Below are 19,996 nucleotides of genomic sequence, written 5' to 3'. Positions count from 1 at the left end.
TCCTGGCCCCTGCAGACATTCTACATGCTTTCTCAGAGAAAACATGCCAGAAAGAGGAGGGCAAGAGAGGCTTAAGGTCTGTTAGCACATAAAGGCTTTTAAAAAAAAAAAAATTAGCGTCAATTTGCTCTAAAAAGTAAAACTTTTATCTCTCTCAGAATGAAATGCTCTGTGGTGCTTTTTTTTTTTTTAATTAAAACTATTACCTTCATATGTGCTCACTGAAAAAATTCAAGCTGTGCAGATAGTCCTAGTCACTTCGCTTTCCTTCATGGATCCCTGGGGGATGACTGACACTCATCCTTCCAGACCTCTGTCCACCACACCTGTGCACACACACCTGCACATTCACGCACACAGGCTAATATATATCATTTTTTTAATTAACAGGATCACATTATTCATTAGATTACAAATTGCTTCTTTTTTTAAACTTAGTAACTTATTTTGATGTCTTTCCATGTCAGTTTATAGAAGTTTTTGTTTTTTCTTCCAACCATTCAAGTGACACTCCAAATATCCTACAGCATGGATGCACCATACTTTATTTAGCCACTCCCTAACTGGGGACACCCAGACTCTTAAACTTTTTACTGTCAATACTGCAGTGAGCATTTGGGTACCTGTAGTTTTTAGGCACATTTGCAAGTATTTCCTGGGCTGCTTTTCGTCTGGCAAGTTTGTTTGTGACGAGGGTAAAAGTGTAAGATGGTAGTGTGAGTTAAATTGAAGTCTATCAACAGTTTGTTTAGTCTACGCATTTAAAAAATTGAATTCGTTGCCAGCGTTTAAAGATTGGGAAATTTCACATAAAAATCTGGGCTCCTGGCTTCTTTAGAAAGATGAGAAGACCAGATCACAGTGGGCCTGCCTCTGTGCGGGGACACCAGTAGCTGGCACTTCCCCAGTTCAGGGTGTCAGCGGCCATCCGTCTCAGGCTTGTTTGGAGACCCTGAGCTGTTGTATTTGTCCCTGTGTCTTGCCTTCACCTGTATGGACCTGTGAGTTCTTAACAACGGCTCTTGGGCCTCATCCGTCTAGCTAGCCGTAGTGTTTTCTACCTTGCACTATTGACATTTTAGGGTTCTTCATTACGGGGGACCATCTCAAGCGTTATGGGACACTTAGCATCCTCGACGTCCAGGTCCTAAATGCCTGCAGCAGCGCTTCCCCAGCCCTCTCTGTCAGTGGGACAGCCCAGGAGCCCTTCACGTGTTTTCCAGTATTCCCGGCAGGGGAGGAGCACAGAGCTTCCTCTCCAGACTGCTGTGGCACCAGAGCCGAGCAGCATCTTTGGGACCTTTTGAGGTCTCCACTTAGAAAGGCCTGCCTGACTTGCTTTAGGAGTAGCAACTCTTCCCTAAGCAAGAGTGCTGGACTGTGTTGAGCACAGAGGGAGGGTGCCACGCTTTTCCTGGAGCACTTCCTTCAAGGCTTTTTTCCCTCTCCAACAGATCTAAGAAGATAGTGTCAAATACTGTTTCCTCACCAGCTTCTCTCTGGCTCCTTGATGCTCATTTACCTCTGACTAGTTGGCATGTAACTTTGTTTCTGGATGGTTGGAAACATTATCACTTTCCTTAGGAAATGTTTGAAAGCGTACACACACATGTAAGCGTACTTACAGGCCTTCTGTATCCTACAAATAGCAAATGGAAAAAAGAGAGCTGGAGTCAAATCTCAAATCAGCCGTTCTCGGTCATGCTGTTATAACCGGTTTATTGTATGAGAGTCTCTCAAAGATACACCAACACGCCCTTGCCTCCTTTTGTGCAATGATGAGAAAGCCTGGAAGAGCCCACACTTATCTAAAGAAACATGCTTGTGTGATTAAAAAAAAAAAGTAAAAAAAAATTGAAGGAAATCCCAAAGTGAATATAGATAGTAAGCACCAAGATGATTTTCTGGCCCACACTTATCTAAAGAAACATGCTTGTGTGATTAAAAAAAAAAAGTAAAAAAAAATTGAAGGAAATCCCAAAGTGAATATAGATAGTAAGCACCAAGATGATTTTCTGGTTTATGACGGTAATCGCAGGGTCAGCATTTAATGATACAATTGGATTCCATGCTTTGCCATCAGGCAAGACTCTTTCGAGACCAGTTCAGTTAAACCAATGTCTTCGTCTTCTCAGAAGTGTCCAGGAATAAAGTAATACCTTTTCTATTCCACTCTAGCAATTAAATGCTTACATGGAGCTAGAAATTACGAATTAAGATTTTTGAGACATTAACTAGAATGTTTACAAACTGCTTATATTTTAAGAATTTTACATCGTTGTTAAATGTAGTTTATTTTTCTTATAAATTGCTTGGAATCATATTCTACCATTGGTTTGGGAGTATTCAATCTGCGTTTAAACATGGTTATTTTTAAAGAAAAAAGTCTAAGGAAAAGCCCTATCCTGTGGAACATTGATCACAACTTTTATGTGAGTTAAACATTGGACAAGAATTTTCAAGTTATGAATCATTTACATTTTCTTGATTAATCATTTTGTTTGGGGGAGAAAGTGGAGGCGAGAAAAGGCCTCTGAACTGCCCAGTTTGGGTTGTAAATGCATTGCTATGAGTTCAGCCAACATGAAGTGTTTAGTTTGGATATTTCCAAATTTCTCCATGCAATTTTATGAGATTAATTTGAATCAAAGTCAAACCATTCTCCTTGTTTGTGTGGTGGCACGTGAGCGATGGTCCCACAGGGCTGGGCTTCAGGTTTTCCTTTCTTCTTGCAAAAGTTAAAGTGTGACATTTTGCCAAGTTTGACAAAGTCCAGTCATTTTTTTGCCAGGTTTTTGGTTTTTTTTTTTCCCTGTTAAAATTAACTGGTGCTCTCATTGGCTTCCATACTTGGAAAGCCAGTCTGGGGTACTTTATAAACTTTTACTTCGTAAACAAGGAGGGTCTCCTTTTCTCTCCTTACGCAGTGCCTCCTTTGCTTTAGAATTTTGCATGGTTCCTGTTTGTAAAAGCGATCATGGGAACACCAGCACTGGGCACTGTTGAGTTGAAAATCCTCGGTGGCACCAGAGTCCTCTCTGAGAGATTTCAAACCCTACAATTACATGTATGCCCAGCAATTCGGTTGAAAGCATGCCTTGCTCATCAGGCAAAACCACCTCCCGTCTGTTTGGAATCAGAGGATTTGCAAAGCATTTCCCATCTCCCAGGGCCATTTATAATGGAAAGAAAAGAGATAGGAAGTTTTGGAAAAGCCACTTCTTGGGTTTGATGCCTGGGAATGACGACAAATCAAAGGTCATGGGACTTTCTGTGGTTCAGCCCTGACTCAGCGTTTGGGTTACATAATTCACCCTGAGTGACCTGCATACTTTGCATCTATCAAATGGGATCCATGACATTTATTGAAAAAAATCTTAATGATCTTTAAACAGGAATGTTGCTCTGTTAGTGTTACCGACAGAAGGCATGGAATTAAAATGATGTTCTGCTCCAGCCTTCTCTTTTTCTTCCCTTCCCACTGGACAGCAATGTTTATCTAAAAATCTGCAAGTTTTCTTTTCAGGAAATACATTTAATTATGAACCAATTCCACTGGAAGGTTTCCAGTGAGTTCTAAAAAGCCACCCATCTTTTTCTTTTTTTTTTTTTAATCTTCGGCATTTCATAAATTAAATTTTCCCTCCATGTTTTATTTCATAAGATTTTCAGGTTTGGAAAAGATTTGGGTAAAATATATGTGTCTTTAACAGAAACAATGAAAACAATGCTTTTACAAACTGAAATTGCACCCTGAGGGTTCAGGTCCTAATGCGACTAGGAAATGCTGAGGTCTTGAGGGACTTCCTGTTAGTGAAAAGATAAAAGATTTTTTTTTTCTTTTTCTCAAGTCTCCCATCATTAAAGTTTGGTTCTAACGGCAGACTCCTTCTCTTTTTCATGTGTGTTGAAAAGCAGCTACTCCCTGTATCAAAGCCATCAGCCCGAGTGAAGGATGGACGACGGGAGGTGCGACTGTGATCATCATAGGGGACAATTTCTTTGATGGGTTACAGGTCATATTCGGTACCATGCTGGTCTGGAGTGAGGTAGGTGTTGTCTGAACATTAATATCTAATAGCTTGGTCTCGTTGGGGATACTGTGTACACTTGAATTTCTAATAGAGTGTGTAGAATTTAGTGGTGCCATTCTGGGTGGGCCAGCTCCAGTCTTACAGAACTCTGGAGACCAGGAAAGATGGGTTGGGTCTACCAAGAGGCATCACTGCCTACTGGAATGGCTTCCAACCACTGGCCCATAAGCACCAGGAGAGCTTCTGCTTTGTCATTTGTTCTCATGGGCTAGCCACAGGGTGGAGGTCCTAATATGTACTGGGAATTGGAAAGCAGATCCAGAGTCGCAAATATATAGGCAAAGCCCTGTTAGGGCTTTAACAAAGTAGGAAGTTGTGAATATTTGTAGATGGAGTCATTTGTAGACCCATCTTCAAGGAACACCATTCCCATGATAGTAATAATCCAGGTGTAGGTGGTTCTTGACTTTTTTGATGGCTCGTCATCAGAGAGTGAGTGACTTGCCGGGAGAACTGAGGAGAACCCAGAGCTTTTCCCAGCCCTAGGAACTTATGGCTCCCAGGCATCTCCGTGTGAGACAGCAACCATCTGAAAATGACAGTGTTCTACGTGTGCAGTGCTTTCCAAGCACTGGGATCATGGTCGTAACCTGCCAGTTGACTTGTTTGGCAATAATCAACGTGAGCTCAGGAGCAGAAAACATGAACATCACACTTGTATACAAGCCGTGGCAAACTTGCCTTTGGTTTCTAAATTCTGAGCCTCAATTTCTCAGCCAGCATGCCCAGAGCCCCCGCTTCCTTCACCTCCCTGACGTTTAGAGCAAAAACAATGTTAGGGCTGCGAGGTACCATTGAGTTCATTCATCCCGCACACCTTACACGTGGTCACAGAATCGCGACACTTCCCTGAGACTGACTAGATGCTAAGTACTGAGCTGAGAGCTTGACGTGGAACATTTTAGTCTTCCCTCTACACCGCGAGGGAGATACTCTTAGTGTGCATCTTTCTTAATAAGGACACCAAGGCTTAGCGATACATTGTTACATAACCTGAAAGCAGCCACCCAGAGCCTAGGGCATGTGAGTGACGTGTGTGTGGCCACAGAAAGAAGTCGGTAGCACCACTGGAGCTAGAACTCCAATTTTCTGGTTCCATTTCTCGTTGTCCTCCCTTGACTCCGCTGTTCAGCCCATCCAGATATTTCCACTGGGCTCGCTCTTCAGCAGGGCCGTAGAGATAAGCAGAAAGTTAAGACTGTGATAGTTGAGTATGTTTATCTTTCCAAAGCAGAGCCTGCCCTTCTTTTTAAGCCTTCTGTGCGCACATCTCCCTGCCAGTAGCCCGCTCCGGCCAGCCGCTGGCCAGCACACCCTGCCGCGGCCTTTGGATGTCCCGCACGCCCAGCTAGAGGCATGCGCTTGGCCCGAGAATCAAAGCTCCCGTGAAGCTGAATCAGAGACGGGCTTTTCGGTCCACCACACTAAGTGTTGTCCAAGTTGGAATATCCCAGGCATGAAGAGTGGACTGAAATGCCCCAGGCAACTGCACCCCATCCTTTTTTTATTATTATTATTGAAGTATAGTCAGTTTACAATGTTGTGTCAATTTCTGGTGTACAGCACAAGGCTCCAGTCGTGCATATACATACATACAGTCATTTTCATGTTCTTTTTCTACAAGATATTGGATACAGTTCCCTGTGCTATACAGTATAAACTTGTTGTTTGCACCGTGTTCTTTGCTGGAACCATTGGGTTATAAAATTAGAAGCATCATGTACATGACATATTTTGCTTCCGACCCGGTGTCTTCATGGCTGCTGGATACAGCAGTGCTCACCGGGACAGCTTTTCCCAGGTCTCCTGGGCTGTGTCTTCATCCCTTCCTGTCTCTCGTTCTGTTTCATGTCCTGGACTCTCAGAGAGGGGAAGAATAAATAGAATATGAACTCCTTACTGCAGATCATAGCAGTCAAAGTGAGGGCAGAGAAGTGGGGCTCAAAACTGTCCGTATTGTTGACCCCTGAGCGCAAGCTGGGTTAGTGTGACTCTTCCTTGACAACCTTGCACCGTCCTAGCCCAGGCACACGCGCGACACTGGACGTGGATGAGGGCTGCAGCACTTCAGGAAGTCATTGCTTTGCCCCTCCACCTTGTTCCTAGTCAAGGTCCCCCAGTTTCCTCTTGGTTCCCCCACTTTCTTGCCCTCTTTGGGGAACAGGTAAGGGAGGTTAAATTCTCACTTAGATGTACCTACGTTGCGTTAAAGGATCTGTTTCCATGTAACAAAATCAATGCAAATCATGAAAAGGAAAATCCATTGAGGCGATCCTTCATCCTCCTCCCTCGTCTGCCCCCTCACTTCCCCTGCCTCACATGTCCCAGAAGCCCCTCAGCATGGATCTGGGGGCGTCCAGCTAGAAGCTGAGGGCGGGGGCCACATGCTCCTTGTCTGCCCACCTCCTCCTCCAAACTGCTCTCATCCGTGTGTCTGTCAGAAACCAACCATGACCCTCTCCTGCTGGAAGCCTGCTACAGAGTTTCCCCACGTGTTTTCACAGATATTCTTTGAAAATAAATCAATCCCCTGCGGCACGAGCAGTTGGGTGTCTGCATGGAGACTTTCATTTGGGCTGTTATCCTCATGATGATCCTGACATTTAGAAAAATGAGCCTTGCGGAGATGAACTTTTTGTAAATATTCTCAACTATTTATAAATTTGACAGATACGGTGTCAGTGCCTTTTTTTTTTTTTTTTTTTATTGCAGGGAGAGAATCTGGTCCTGCTCCAAAGAAATTGAGAACTAGCTCGCATTTACTAAGGGTTTATCATGTGTAGGCACCTTGTGGGTGTTATTTTATTTATTCTTTGCGATAGCCCTGTGTCAGATTCATATAAGGAAACCGAGGGTTGAGACATTAAGACACTCACCCAGCACCACACAGACTGTGCAGGAGGTGGGATCTGAACCACGATGTATGTTTTAACAAGGGAAATACAAGCCCCAGTCAATGAGAGAGCAACTGCGTGGAATCCTGAGAGGGAAGAAAGACAGAAAGAAGAGAGGAAAAAAAGACACGCGTCATGATCTAGTTGGATCATAGTCAAAGGGCAACAGTGCGTAGTAACTGCGGCTGTTCTTTTTGATCAGAATTACTTAAGTGCCTTAGGGGCAAAAAGCGTCAACCAAATTTGGGGCCATTTCTCCAGGCTTCCGCTGGATAGGATCAGAACTTGATAACTGTGAATACAAAGAGAGGATATTTATGAACATAGAGGCTGACTCGTATCAGCTAACATTCCCCGAGCACTTAGTTCCTGCCGGGTGCTATGCTAAGTGCTCAGGATGGCCCTCACGTGAGCCTGGTGACAGCTGTATGCCATGTTGTTCTCATTTTACTGATGAGGAAATTGAGGCTTGGGGAAGCTGGACAAGCTGCTCAGTTATCCAGTGGCGGGGATGGGATTTGAACCCAGACAGTCCAACTCCAGGGCTCACCTTCTTAACCATCCACGAGTTAGCCTGGGCCAAAATTTGTACCCGAGGGTTTTACCGTATCAGACCAAGCTGTAATGATCACCATGGCTGCTGATGCCTTGAACGGGAGGGTATCTTCACAGTTACTAACACCCTCCAGGGTGAGGTGGACTTGTTGTGCAGAGAATCAGAAGTAAGAGCAGTGCCTTCACCTTCCAGTTGTGTACGTTTGTGGGTGGATCCGTTGACTTCTAGGAAGAAATTATCCTCACGAAGGGGAAGGCTACATCTACCATTTGTGTTAGAGGCAGATGACAACCTCTTCCTTTTTCTGCGTAAGTGACAGTTACTGTATATTTCAGTCAACCTGTTTGGGCCTCCCCTCTGGAGTGGGACCCCAGTCTGTCCAAAGCCTTGTCCCTGGCCACATTTTCTCTTGAGGTTCTGCCACCTCTGAGGTCTAGTACTTCTCATTCCAAGTAGACCTTTTATCTCTTCTCTGCATCCTCACTCTGTAGCCCAGGGCACTCAGGAAGCAGGCTGGTGGGCCAGGACAAGCAGATAACATTTTAGATTAGCAGCTGACGCTATTATTTGGAGTCTTTTTTTAGCTAAAGAATTTTTAAAAAGAGCCAGAGAAAATAGGGCTGGCTTCATTTACCCTCGTCTGTGCTCTTCCCAGCCCAGTCTTTTGCAAATGAGTAGTTCAGTTTGGCTCTCAGATGGCCCCCTGAGGGCTGGGGAGAAGAAAGAGAAGAAAGGTGGCATTCAACTGCTGCTAACTCAGCTGCCTCCTGCGGGCTCCCAAGTTTGGGGGGAGCCACAGGGCGTTCTTGTGAATTTGGTTCGCCATCTTTGTTAGCCTTCCTTATTGTTTCTTCCCCTTTCTCCTCTCTCTCCTCTTACAAAGCAAATTATTTTACTGATAGTCTTGTGTTCCTTATCAGACCTCGCCCCAGAAGACTTAAAAAAATTCTTGGTCGTGTTTTATACATAAACCCAGGAAAACCAACAGGGTTGATGTGTGCTTGTGTTCAACGTGGGTTGAGTTTTTCCTCAAATAGAGATGCGCTTGGCTGTTTTTGCTTTTCTTCCGACATGTGACTTGGAGGGGGGGGGTGGTTCCTGTTACTGGTTTGTAGAGCTAATTGTGAGTTTACCACCTCCCTCTGAATTCCCGTAACTTCTAAATGGTGGGTACTGGTTGGCTTGTCTGCAGCTGTTTAGCACTGGGATAGGTACCATGGGTGATCAGAGTGAGGCCTAAGGGGATCTGGTGTTTATTTGGAAAGACAGCTTGCTCTCATGTAGCACATTAGAGAGTTATGTAATATATTGGTGGAGTCTAGAGTTAAATGTGTGATTTCAGGTTCCAGGCAGGGTTCTAGAAGGCAGAGAGAATACTGTAGCCAGAAGCAGACTGTTCGAATAACCAATCAAATTGCTCATAGCCCAGTGGCTCTCTGTGCTGCACATTTTTGACTCTCCCAATCCTTTTGTTTACTTACTGAAATATCCGAGAGAATTTATACCACTTAAGGTATTTAAGCTGCCTTCCAAAATGTCCAGTGGTGGGATTGGCAAGGAGCAGAGTGCGACGGGAACTGAAGACACCCATCCAAGCATGGATTTAGATTTCATGGCGTAGCAGTGGACTGGGAGGCCGTCAGGGGACCCAGATAGTAATTACAGTCCTTCCCTTACATTACAGTCATTGTTGGTCACTGGAGCTCCATCTCTGCATCTAAAAATGAGGGTCTTAGGCTAAAGCCTCTTTGAAACCAGCAACAATTCTAGTAATTCCTTTTATCTGGAGATCTCTCCCTTAAGGATCACCCCTAACAGTAAGAAGAGTGGGAGTGAGAATGGTGGGAAATACCTTCTTCCACTCTTTTTCTTCGCTTTTAGAATGTGCTTGCAATATACAAATACCATGATTATTTGCAAAAGGGTTCTTTGAACTTCATCAAAACAATTTGATTAGCCCCTAAACTGGACCTCCCTATTGATATGTTTTCAGTCAATATTGTTACTGTCTACACTTCAGATTCTGGTATCTGATATAAATCTGAGGCTTACACCACAATGTTGCTCTAATCCATCTTCCAGATAGTTCTATGGTGTACACCATTTCTTTGGGAGATGGGGGAAGGAGGTCCCCCAGCAAATCTGGGAAATATTAAGTGAAATAAATTTAACTAGTCCTTGTTCGAGAGATTTTGAGGGACTTTGTGCACTTTGACGATCTAAGATGTAGCATGCAGCCTGTCCCAAACTCCTGTGACCACAGAACCTTTTTTTTTTTTTAGGGATCACCTTACAGGAAGATATATTGACAGTGGTGGAAGTCACTTAGATTTCATGTTAATGAAGTAAAGTCATGAAATCCAATCATAAAGTGATGGGGCTGGGGTAGATGTGAGAAAATTGTCTGAAATATTAGCAAAGTATTCTTCAGCTCAGACCAGGAATGTTTGGAGCCATTCATTCTTTAATGCTGCAAGGCTCTGAACAGAATTTCTCTCATATTTTGCATCTGGTTTTAGTCCGTGCACACTTGGCATTGGATGGCATGTGATTCTGTGGCACAGCTGTATTTAAAAGATTGCCAGGACCCCTTAGATGGGAGGATGCGAGAAGCCAGAGTTACACCCCTGTGTGAACCAGTTAGCCTCACCCAGGGGCAGACGTTGTCTTTTTCATCTGGAGGAATGTTTTCTTTACCTGCATTTCCAGAGACAGGGAGAAGGCAAAAGAAGCCACGGAGACTGGTGGGTGACCGTAATTAGGTAAATGGCAGTTTGTGGGGCTGAGAAGCAGTTTGGCTGCTTGAATCCGAAAGTTGGAAAACAAGGTTGTAAATGCATTTCTTGGTCTCTTTCCTTCTTCCTTTCCATATCTACTTTCCATTCTCATTTGTCCGTATAGCTCAGAGAAAGGATTGTAAATTTAAAAACAAACAAAAAAACTAGTATTTGCTCCTCTGTGCCATCAAAAGATGAACTGCCACTCATACATACATTCCCCGTGCAAGTTTCCCGGGCCTTACGTCTGCCCTAGGCTGCGGAACCACATGCAGAGTCACAAAATCATGAGAGCTTTGAGGAACCTTTCCAGTCATTGAGTGCAGCTTTTTTATTTTGAAAGTGAGGAAGAAGAGGTTCCAGAGCCTGCCCGTGCGGTGACTGGTCCCGGGAGCATGTTAGCTGCTTAGGGCTGGGATTCTGGCCCGATTCTCCTGACCCCGATCTTGCTCTTCATTCAGCTTTCATTTGTACCCAGGATTTCCCGTGATATTTCCTTAGCCATTTAACATATTGCCCTACATTTACCAAACCCTCTCCAGGTCTGTACACAGTGGCATCACAATTCTCATGACTAGTAGGTATAACGCATTTATAGGAGACACAATTCCACTAAAATCAAAAAGAAAATGAAGAAAGGTGGAGAAAGGCTTTGTCTCAAATATTACCTCTTTCAAAATTTTATAATATAAATATGGTACAATGTAAATAGCTGTGTTATTTATTTTACGTATATTGAGACTTACAGTATAAGTTTAATTCAAAGTTGATTAAATGCTGGGGTTTAAAATAATTCGTAGTCGCCGACTTTTTCCTAAATATACCAGCTGCGAAGTCTGTAGTCAACCTGTAATTACTGATCATCTGTTATTAGGAGGAATATGCCTAATGCCGTATTTTAAACTTCATTTGTAAACAATAAATAGAGCAGTTTAAATCCTTTGCATCAAGCTTTGAATAGGACTTTGAAGAATACCTTTCGAGTCTAAGTTATCTTATGGAGAATGGTTTCTAAATGAGCCAGCATATTTAAAAACAGATTAAAAATAGCCTAATGGCCTTTTTAATATAGTTACATAGTTATAACCATGCTCACATGATTCTTAAAAAATGCTTTAATCTGTATTGCTATTTTAAAAGACTGAGACACTTGGAATCTATCCTGTATGTTGGTATTTATGGGATAGTTAGAAACGACGTTTTTCAGTTGTCTCCAGTGCATGCAGGAGGGACATGTGTGTGCCTCTCACTGGAAAATGGCAACCACAGATGTGCGATTCGTTCCTAATTTTAACATGAAGCACAGACAGGATTCGCACCTGGCTGCAGTCACGTGACTGCTACAAAGAAAATCAGTGTTTACATAGAGTTGTGTTCACTTTGTACATGTGCTCAGTGCCGATTGCTCCAATGGCTCCCTGATGGTCTGAGCTAAAAAGCCTTCCTTCTTATGCAGTCTTACTGGCTTCCTCTTTCTTAAAGCCTCAGCCCCGTAGTTTGGGGTCCAGGCACACCTGTGGAAGACTCTGACCTTTCAACATCCCTGCCCACCGTTCATCTTAACTGATGCTCCTGTCGCACGGAGTTGGTAGCTACTCTTTATTCCCCTTAGTGATTTCTCACCTCTGCCCTCTTGTCTGGCTTATGCTGTTCCTCCTGCCACAATGCTTTTCCCTCCTTTTTGTGCCCAAATCCTTCCACCCTCTAAGATCCAGTAGAAACTAGTTTTGTCTGGGAAATCTTCCCTCATAGCTCCAGATATGGAATATTTTCTCTTCTTTTTAAATTCTTAATGGCCTTATCTGTGCTGTATTCTGTTCCTTGTAACTTTCTATCTTTAATTATTGTTTTCTTAAGGGGATGCGCTCTCCTTTGAAGGCAGGATTCATAATTCAGCGCAATACAGTGTCTAGCACAGAGCCTTGGGTGTCAGAGACATTCATTTATACAGAATAGTATAGAACGACACTACTTCGCCTTTCTTTCATTCATTCATTCAAACAAATGCTCCTTATTAGCAGCTGTTATATTCAATGCAGCTTCCAAGTGTCAGTACCAGACAGACAGATTGCAGTTTCATTTTTGTTAATGCTTGTGTGATTAGATAGTTTATATTTAGATATATTTATGGTGCAATAAGGATGCACATAAATACTTTAGTGTAAATCTGCTGGTTATGGTGAGGATTAAGTCGTAATAAAACTAAAACTTTTTAAGTGATTGATAAGAGTGAGGCCTCCTCCTAAACTCATTACAGGCATGAAGTCAATTAATCCTCATAATAACACTGGTGAGATAGTTAGCCCCCTCCGCCTCCCCCACCTCCCTTCCTAGGCAATGAAACTGATGGCCAGAGAAGTTGAGCGACTTTCCAGAGGTCCCACAGCTGGTACCTTGCAAAGCTTGGACTTGAACCAGAATCCATCTAACTCCAGAGCCATCTTTTAACTGTCTAAAAAGAATGCAGTAAAACGTCATTTATCCAGAGAAGAGTGTTATGGTCATCTCAACTCTCTAAAATTCAGCATGAAACTTGAAGTAAGCAAAAAAAAAAAAAAAAAAAAAAAAGTAAACGTATAAAATCCCAGCCTTTGGGGTAACCAGAGCAGTGGGTTTTAACACACTATGTTATCTCTTTTCCCACGTCACAGCGGATCAGAAGGAGCAAACTGGAGGCGGGTTGTTAGAAGCAGGCTCAGTGACAGCAGAAGTGACAGCTTAATGTCAGGGCAGGAAAGGAAAACCTAAAAAGCCGACACAGAACTAGATTACTGTGCTGCACGATAATGACTGCTCGTAATGACAGTGGTCCTCAGTAATCAAGGAGGCGATGGCAATTATACTATCTTCTGTCTGAAACAGAGTGATGTGTGTAACGCATCCTCCAAAGACTTCAGAGAGAGCAGCCGTGGTGGCACCGTATTAAAAGGGGGCTGGCTTCACTCACTTCCTGAAGCGACGTGTTAAATCAGGAATTACTGAATAGATGCCCAAGTGTCACTGTAGATAGGATGCAAATAAGAACTTTAGCACCAAAGAATGTTAGAACGAGTCACTGTTGAGTATCTTACAGCTTCGATGCCTTATTCTTAGAGCTCGGAAAGCCCCTAAAAGACTTTTTTGGTGGAAGGTGAATTTATCTGCTGCTGCCCCACCTTTTGGTCCTTATATTTTTCTTTCCTAATTCCTAATCTTTGCAGTCAGAGATTCTGCCCTGCAGACTGACAACTTTGATAACAAACATTCGGCCCCTTCCAAAAATGCATCTGGGCTTCCTTTTTCTTTTATATTTTAATTTTCGAACAAACAAAGCAGCAGCCCAGGACCCTGAGCCAGGCCTGAGTAGGGCATGGTGTTCGTTCTTGACTGGATGTAGAAAAACAAGGCTCAAGAAAGAGCTCATTGTGCAGTTTCAAACCGCAGGGGCTGGCGTTCCTGGTGTCCAGTCCTCTCCGTCTGGAATACGCTGGCCCTCAGGAACTCACCAGAGCTTCTCCAGCTCCCAGATGGTCAGGATGGGATCCAGTCTTTAATGGGGCCCAGTTGGCACAAGATTTACATCCTGGGAAGAGAGCCAGGGAAAGTTTATTTAAAAAATAAATTACTGAAAAATAAATAAATCAATCAACCCACAAAACCGAAGGTAGTCGAAGGATAACGTGTTTATTTTAGCCTTTTTTCTCCCCAGCCTGTTATTTTGAAAGATGATCTTGTTGCTGTTTTGTTTTGTACAATTAACTGCATTGATTTAGGGACCTGGTGAGTTTCTTGGTCAGAAGAATTGGGCAGTATATTTTTGTGAATGGTTAATGAGGATACCAGGAAGTCTGTGGGGGCAAAGTAAAAAAAAAAAAAAAAGAATTTTTTTTTTTCTTTAGTAAAAAGATTTTTTCAGTGGGGTGATATTGATGGTATCTTTTTGGTGGACTTGTAAGGGACTTTATTGCATCTTCAACCTAATTATTAGCGGTGGTGAATAACATCACGGTATTTATTCATTCAATGTTCCTCAAGCGTTTGTTGAATGTCTCCTAGTTCTGAGGCACTGTTAAAACTGGAAACATAGCAGTAAAAACAAGAAAGACAAAGTTCACATCCTCATGAGGCTTATGTTCTAGTCAGGGAGGATCCAATCAATAGGAAAATAGATCTATATTCTCTTCTTTGTGTCTATGATGCTGTTGATAGGAGACAAATTTTAGACTTTGTGAAGAAATAGTGCTGACGATTCAAAAGCCAGATTTTAAGTCCCCTATTGAACTCAATTCCTGAGACTTTAGTTTCAAAAGTCTCCTCTGACAGTCATACATAAAATTTATCTTGGGGAATTCACATGACCTAACATACTTTGCTAAACATCGGTTGAGTTATTTTCTTGAAGGGACAAAAGGAAACCAGAATGTTTGTGAAACAGTAAGTGTTTCCACGGGCTTTGTCTCACGTTCCCTGAGAAATCGTATACTGCCTTGGAGACAGGCAATTCTCGGGAAGGAAACAATCTGTGTTACGAAACCCAGAGAAGTCTGATTAGGGAACAAACCAGAATTCACTGAGGAGCTTGGGAGAAGAGCTGGCGTCCCCTGATTTATGTCGCACCCACTTCAGGGGACTAGAGATGGAATATGTAGGTTCAGCCAGCACAATCCCCAAGAACATTCAACTTATCGTAATTCAGCTTTCTTTGGGAACTCCAGAAAAATATTTTTCCAACACTACGTTTAATTACAGAAAGATGAATGCTCCCGGGTGGAAGCAACCTAAGTTTGCTTGTGTGGTCACTTCCCCTGTGGTGTCTCTTTAAAACCCCTTGGTCGATTTGGTTTCGAAGCTTTAATTATGCCTTTATGCTGCAGTTTCCTTGTTTAAGTGTCTGCTTTCTGTCCATCACTCAGCACCCCCTGCCTATCTCAAAAGAGATGGATAGTATTACCCTAATTGAGGAGGAGGGAGAATGCTGTGCGGATTATTAATGCATAAATTAAAAAATTAATCTGGAAAGTGCTTTAGGATCCCTAGAGAAGCTCTACCAAACACAAAGCATATTTAACATTATTATCAGTGCTCCCACAGAGCGGATAGGAGCCCGGGAGGGGGATGAGCGGGTAAACTGAGGCACGGAGGGTGGCAGTGGGTGAACGGGCCAGCATACATTAGAACCCAGACTCTTGGATGAGTAATATCTAGAAACCACTGTCCCCTTGCCCACTTAAGGCTTTTTCTAGTCATAAATATTATTTTTCCAGAGAATAAACTTCTCCTTTCTTTCACCCATTCTCTTTAAGTCTTTGGACTTTTTTTTTTTTTTTTTTTTTTTTTTTTTACTTTTTAGTGTTGAAAGTGATTAAGGCTAAACTACTAAATCCTAAGGCTAGTAATGAAAAGTCACTGGTGTGCTCTCTAGTAATCCCAGTTATTTTTTTTAGCTTTGTGGCTTGGAACTTCAAACTGCATTTATTTCATATAGTTACACTGGTTGGCATACACGCAGAAAGGGTCATCTTTGGTCATCTTAGAATTGCTCTTTTGTTTTGCTGGGAAATGATTCACGGCCAGCCTCTCACCAAGTGAGAAAGGTTATTTTGAGGACCCACCATGCTCCCAGAACCTCTTAGGATGTAGGGGAAGCTGAGGACCCCGTCCATCCGGTCAGCAGCGGAGGTAGAATGAAAAGTACAAGTGCCAGGAATTATGGGAAAACAATACACACCAGTAGGGAGGGGCCGCCGTGGCTATGTACCTGGGTCATCAGGCAGGCAGACTTGATGCTTCTGATCGGTTCCTTGATCATTTTTGTTAACCTTTCCTGAAGTTCATTTTTCACATCTGTGAACCAGCTAATTCCCATGCCTGCGCCTAATACTATAGGACAGATATCACTGGAGGAGTGTTTCATGGTACTTGGCACATGGTTACAAGACAATGAAACATCATAGCAGCTCAGGTCACCGTCAAGGTCGTCACCACCATCCACTTAGTGTGAGCTAGAATGACACAGATAGTAAGTGCTGCTGGGTCTCAGAGAGGACAATAATTCTCAAGACCTGCCCCCTTTCCCCAGAATTCTTCAGCATGTCTCCATTACTGCTTTAAAATGCTGGATACTCTCATTTACCCACCACCGGGTCCTACTTCTGATCCTGCAGGAGACTTTTATAAAAACCATTTGGAGAGTTCTCCCCCCTCCCCCATGCCTCTCTTCTGGACTCTCAGACTTTGCAAACTGCCTCTCTGGGTTTTGCTTCCACCTCCACGCATCCTCCAAGATGCCCAGTGCATGCACAGAAGGAAGGTTTGCTCTCTCCTGTTTCCCACTCTGTCAAGGAGGGGCCCATCCCCCGCCCCCACGTCTGCCTTTTATCTCTTAGGGTCACAGCAACTTCACGTTGCAGCCAGAAGCCACAGCAAGAGTGCCTTGCCTGGCCCACCACTTGGGACTCTTCTGCACTTGTGCTCCGAGTCTGGAGAAGAGAAAATGCTCACACAGGCAGCTCAGAGGGAGCATAATTGCTGTGGCCAGCAAGTCCTTGGTGTGCTGGCCTCCCCTGGGGTCTTGCAGAGACCATGTGTGTGTTTCTTTCATTGTAATACCACACTTTAAAATGATTTCTTCTGATTATAACATTGATGCATTCTTATTGCCGAGAAGTTTGAGAATTTAGGGAGGTGTGCTGAGGGAACTATAATTACCTATAACTTTACCATCTGGTGGTAACTTCTCTTGACACTTTGATTTTCCTTTTAGTCTTTCTTCCATGCAAATTTATATCTAATTCTTATATAATCACATGCAGTACATACTGCACAAAAGTGACAGTTTTCTACCTTTGATTTTTGTATTTTTCTCGTAATATAAGTAATACCTATAAATGTACGAATTTGTTTGTTCCAGAATTACTTATGTGATTATTATTTCCTGTGCCAGCACATACACACGTACACACAAACACGTGAACACAGAAATACATGCACACACATATGAGGAAGAAGAGAGAAAGAAGACAAATCACATCTAATTCATCAGTCCAGAAATAAACACTGTTAGCATTTAGCATTAATCTTTCACGGCCCACTTTTTTAGTATTGTTTAACCATTTTTTTTTCTTTATTTCATCTTATCCCTTCTCACTAGAGTGTGAGTCACAGACCCTTAGACATCTTCTTTTTTTTTACCACTTATATGATATCTGAGCAGTGGTCTCATGCAGGGACCTGAGTGCTGGGCCAGTTGGATAATTAATTTTAAGAGCAACTTAGGGAATGAGAGTTAAATATTATCATGTTAAGAACAGTGGACACTTGTGGGGAGAGTATAGCTCAGGATTAGAGTGCCTGCTTAGCGTGCACAAGGTCCTGGGTTCAATCCTCAGCACCTCCAATAATATAAATGAGTAAATAAACCTAATTACCTGCCCCCCCCCAAATTTTTTTTAAAAAAAGAAAGAGAATAGCTGGTATCAACCTGGCCTGAAATCTGATGGTGTTCCTGGCTCTGGATACCTGTTGTAAATTTGTAAGTCCACACTGAGACATAAAAATAAACTAGGGTGCATATTTCTTAAAAAAAAAAAAAAAAAAGAACAGTGGACGCTTATGGATAGGGATTACTTCTCTTAATGGAATCAAACATCTAGTCGAATTCTGGCCTAATTTATACAAGCATTTATTCCAGAAATATTTTGGAAATATCCTGTAAGTAAGGCACTGAGTTAAATATTTTAGGGGATACAGATATGAGTTAGACCCTGTTGCTGAGCTCACGGACTGTCTAATGGGAAAAAGATGTGTAGGAAAATCTTCACATACTTAAGTAAAGCAGGATGCTAATCGCTGTAGTATATATGCCATTATTATATAAGGTCTCACAAAAGTGCAGGTAACTCTGACTCTTAGGATCAGGTAAAACAGATTGGAAGAGACAGCGTAAGTAGGGGGATGCGTAGCAAGGAATGGCACGAACAAAGCAAAGATGGTAGGCGAGGCTGTGCTTTCATGTGTGCACATGGCCTTGTGTCCAGAATGTGGAGCGGTGGAGTGGAAGTGTACCAGAAAGGGTGGTCAGCTGTCAGGCCTTGGAGTGGCTGAGCACTGTGCCAAGGAGGCCGGACTGTGTACCGTACGTAAGGGGGCAGGTGAGGGTTTGAGTCAGGACATGGCATGATGAGGCTGATTTGAAGACGGTAATTCCAGGGGAGAAACTCCACGTAGAGAGAGATCATTTAGGAAGCAGTTACAATGTCGCAGTAGTCTGAGTAAGAAATGGTGACAGCCTGAACAGGAGAAAGCAGCAGGGCAAGGAGCCAGCGGAATTCAGTGGAGGGAAAAGCCAACATGACTGAAAGAAAATTTGAAGGGAGAAGAAAAATCGAGATGACCCTAACTTTTCTATTTTGGGTGCTTGAAAGGATAGCGTTCCCTAAGCTGAGGGAGGGAACACAGGAGCAAGAAATCCACTTATAGGTAGTAAGATGATAAATTTAGCTTGGGTCATGTTGAGATGGAGGTGGCTCTAAGACATGTCTGCGGAGATTCTGTTACTCTGTTGCTAATAAAAGTTTGGTGCTTGGCAAAGAGATCAAAGTTATCAGTGTAGATTTGAAAGTCAGTTTAGCTCAGATGGCTGAGCCACTGAGTGAACGCAAGAAATGTTAAGCAAGTGAAAAGAGAAAAAAAATATAGAACAAAGCTTGTGAAATTTCTACAATTAACAAGTTGGCAGAAAGGAAGAGTTGGCAAACAGAACAAGAACCGATGAATAAGAGAGGAGCTCTCGAAAACACTTACAGGCATAAGAGAAGGATTTTCTTCCTACTGTTTCAAATGATTTTAGTTAACTTTCATGACCCTCCACTTTTCTCATCTGGCATACATATCCCATAAGGATGAGTTTTAAAAGGTAGCGAATGTGAAAATGCTGTGGTTAAACCATCAGACATTCTGCAGGTCTTAGGTCTTACAATTAGTGTCACAGAAGCGAAGAAAGTATAAACTTCCAAAAAGGAAGAAGGTAGTGTCAGATGCTACAGAGTTTCAGAAGACTATTTTTAGTCCCACTTGTTTGGTTTGTGATTTAAGGAAGTTAAGTCAAAAGAGTGGACCTGTTCATTCTGATCACTCAGAATAGTGTTTCCCAAAGCGTGGGGGTGTGTCCCTGGTTGTACAGGAGACACGTTTGGATTTGACACAGACATGAAATAGAACTGAATCACACAGTGAGAAAGTTATTCTCCTTCGGTTTCCCTTTTTATCCTTCTGATTTATGTTAAGGGAGACAGTCTCAGTTGGGGCAAAGAAGTCTGTAACTCTCTTCACTAGCTGATCACCCTTTTCGATAAACCCACTCAGTTCATCGACATTATCTAGCTAGAATTTAACAGCATCATTAAGATTACCATCTGCAGTACCTTCTTATTTTGGGAGGGGATATCATTTGCGATAATAATATAAAATTTCCTCATTTCCTAACATAGAGTTATTTTAAACAAAAAGTTAACCAATAATAAAATGTTAAGTACATAATTGTTTAGGTGGAATGTGGATGTGGCAAAGCTAAGAAAGTGGTATTCCAATGACAGACGTTTGGAGAATTCAGACTTCCCAGAGCCCTTCCTCTTTCTGTTACTTAGACTGACTGCCTCAGTTCAGCCAGGCTGGAACAACGTGGGAAATTCATCCTGA

The 19,996-nt window shown here is 42.7% G+C and overlaps 1 protein-coding gene across 8 annotated transcripts in view; it reads left to right on the top strand.

The window, feature by feature from the left end:
• The window catches only part of EBF1 (EBF transcription factor 1), a 379,633-nt gene that overhangs the window by 277,710 nt on the left and 81,927 nt on the right, over positions 1 to 19,996 (top strand). For 4 of the 8 annotated variants that reach the window (XM_074361007.1, XM_074361003.1, XM_074361005.1 and 1 more), the window contains exon 9: positions 3,919 to 4,049. In XM_074361007.1, coding sequence (XP_074217108.1) covers positions 3,919 to 4,049 — 131 coding nt within the window. Of the gene's footprint in view, positions 1 to 3,915; positions 4,050 to 19,996 lie in introns of all 8 variants that reach the window. The other 4 variants (XM_074361006.1, XM_074361001.1, XM_074361004.1 and 1 more) reach the window with 1 other exon arrangement.

Source organism: Camelus bactrianus, chromosome 3, assembly GCF_048773025.1.
Source record: "Camelus bactrianus isolate YW-2024 breed Bactrian camel chromosome 3, ASM4877302v1, whole genome shotgun sequence".
Classification (NCBI taxonomy): Eukaryota; Metazoa; Chordata; class Mammalia; order Artiodactyla; family Camelidae; genus Camelus; species Camelus bactrianus.
The sequence above is the reverse complement of the archived record's forward strand: the minus strand, read 5'-3'. Positions and strand labels throughout refer to the sequence as shown.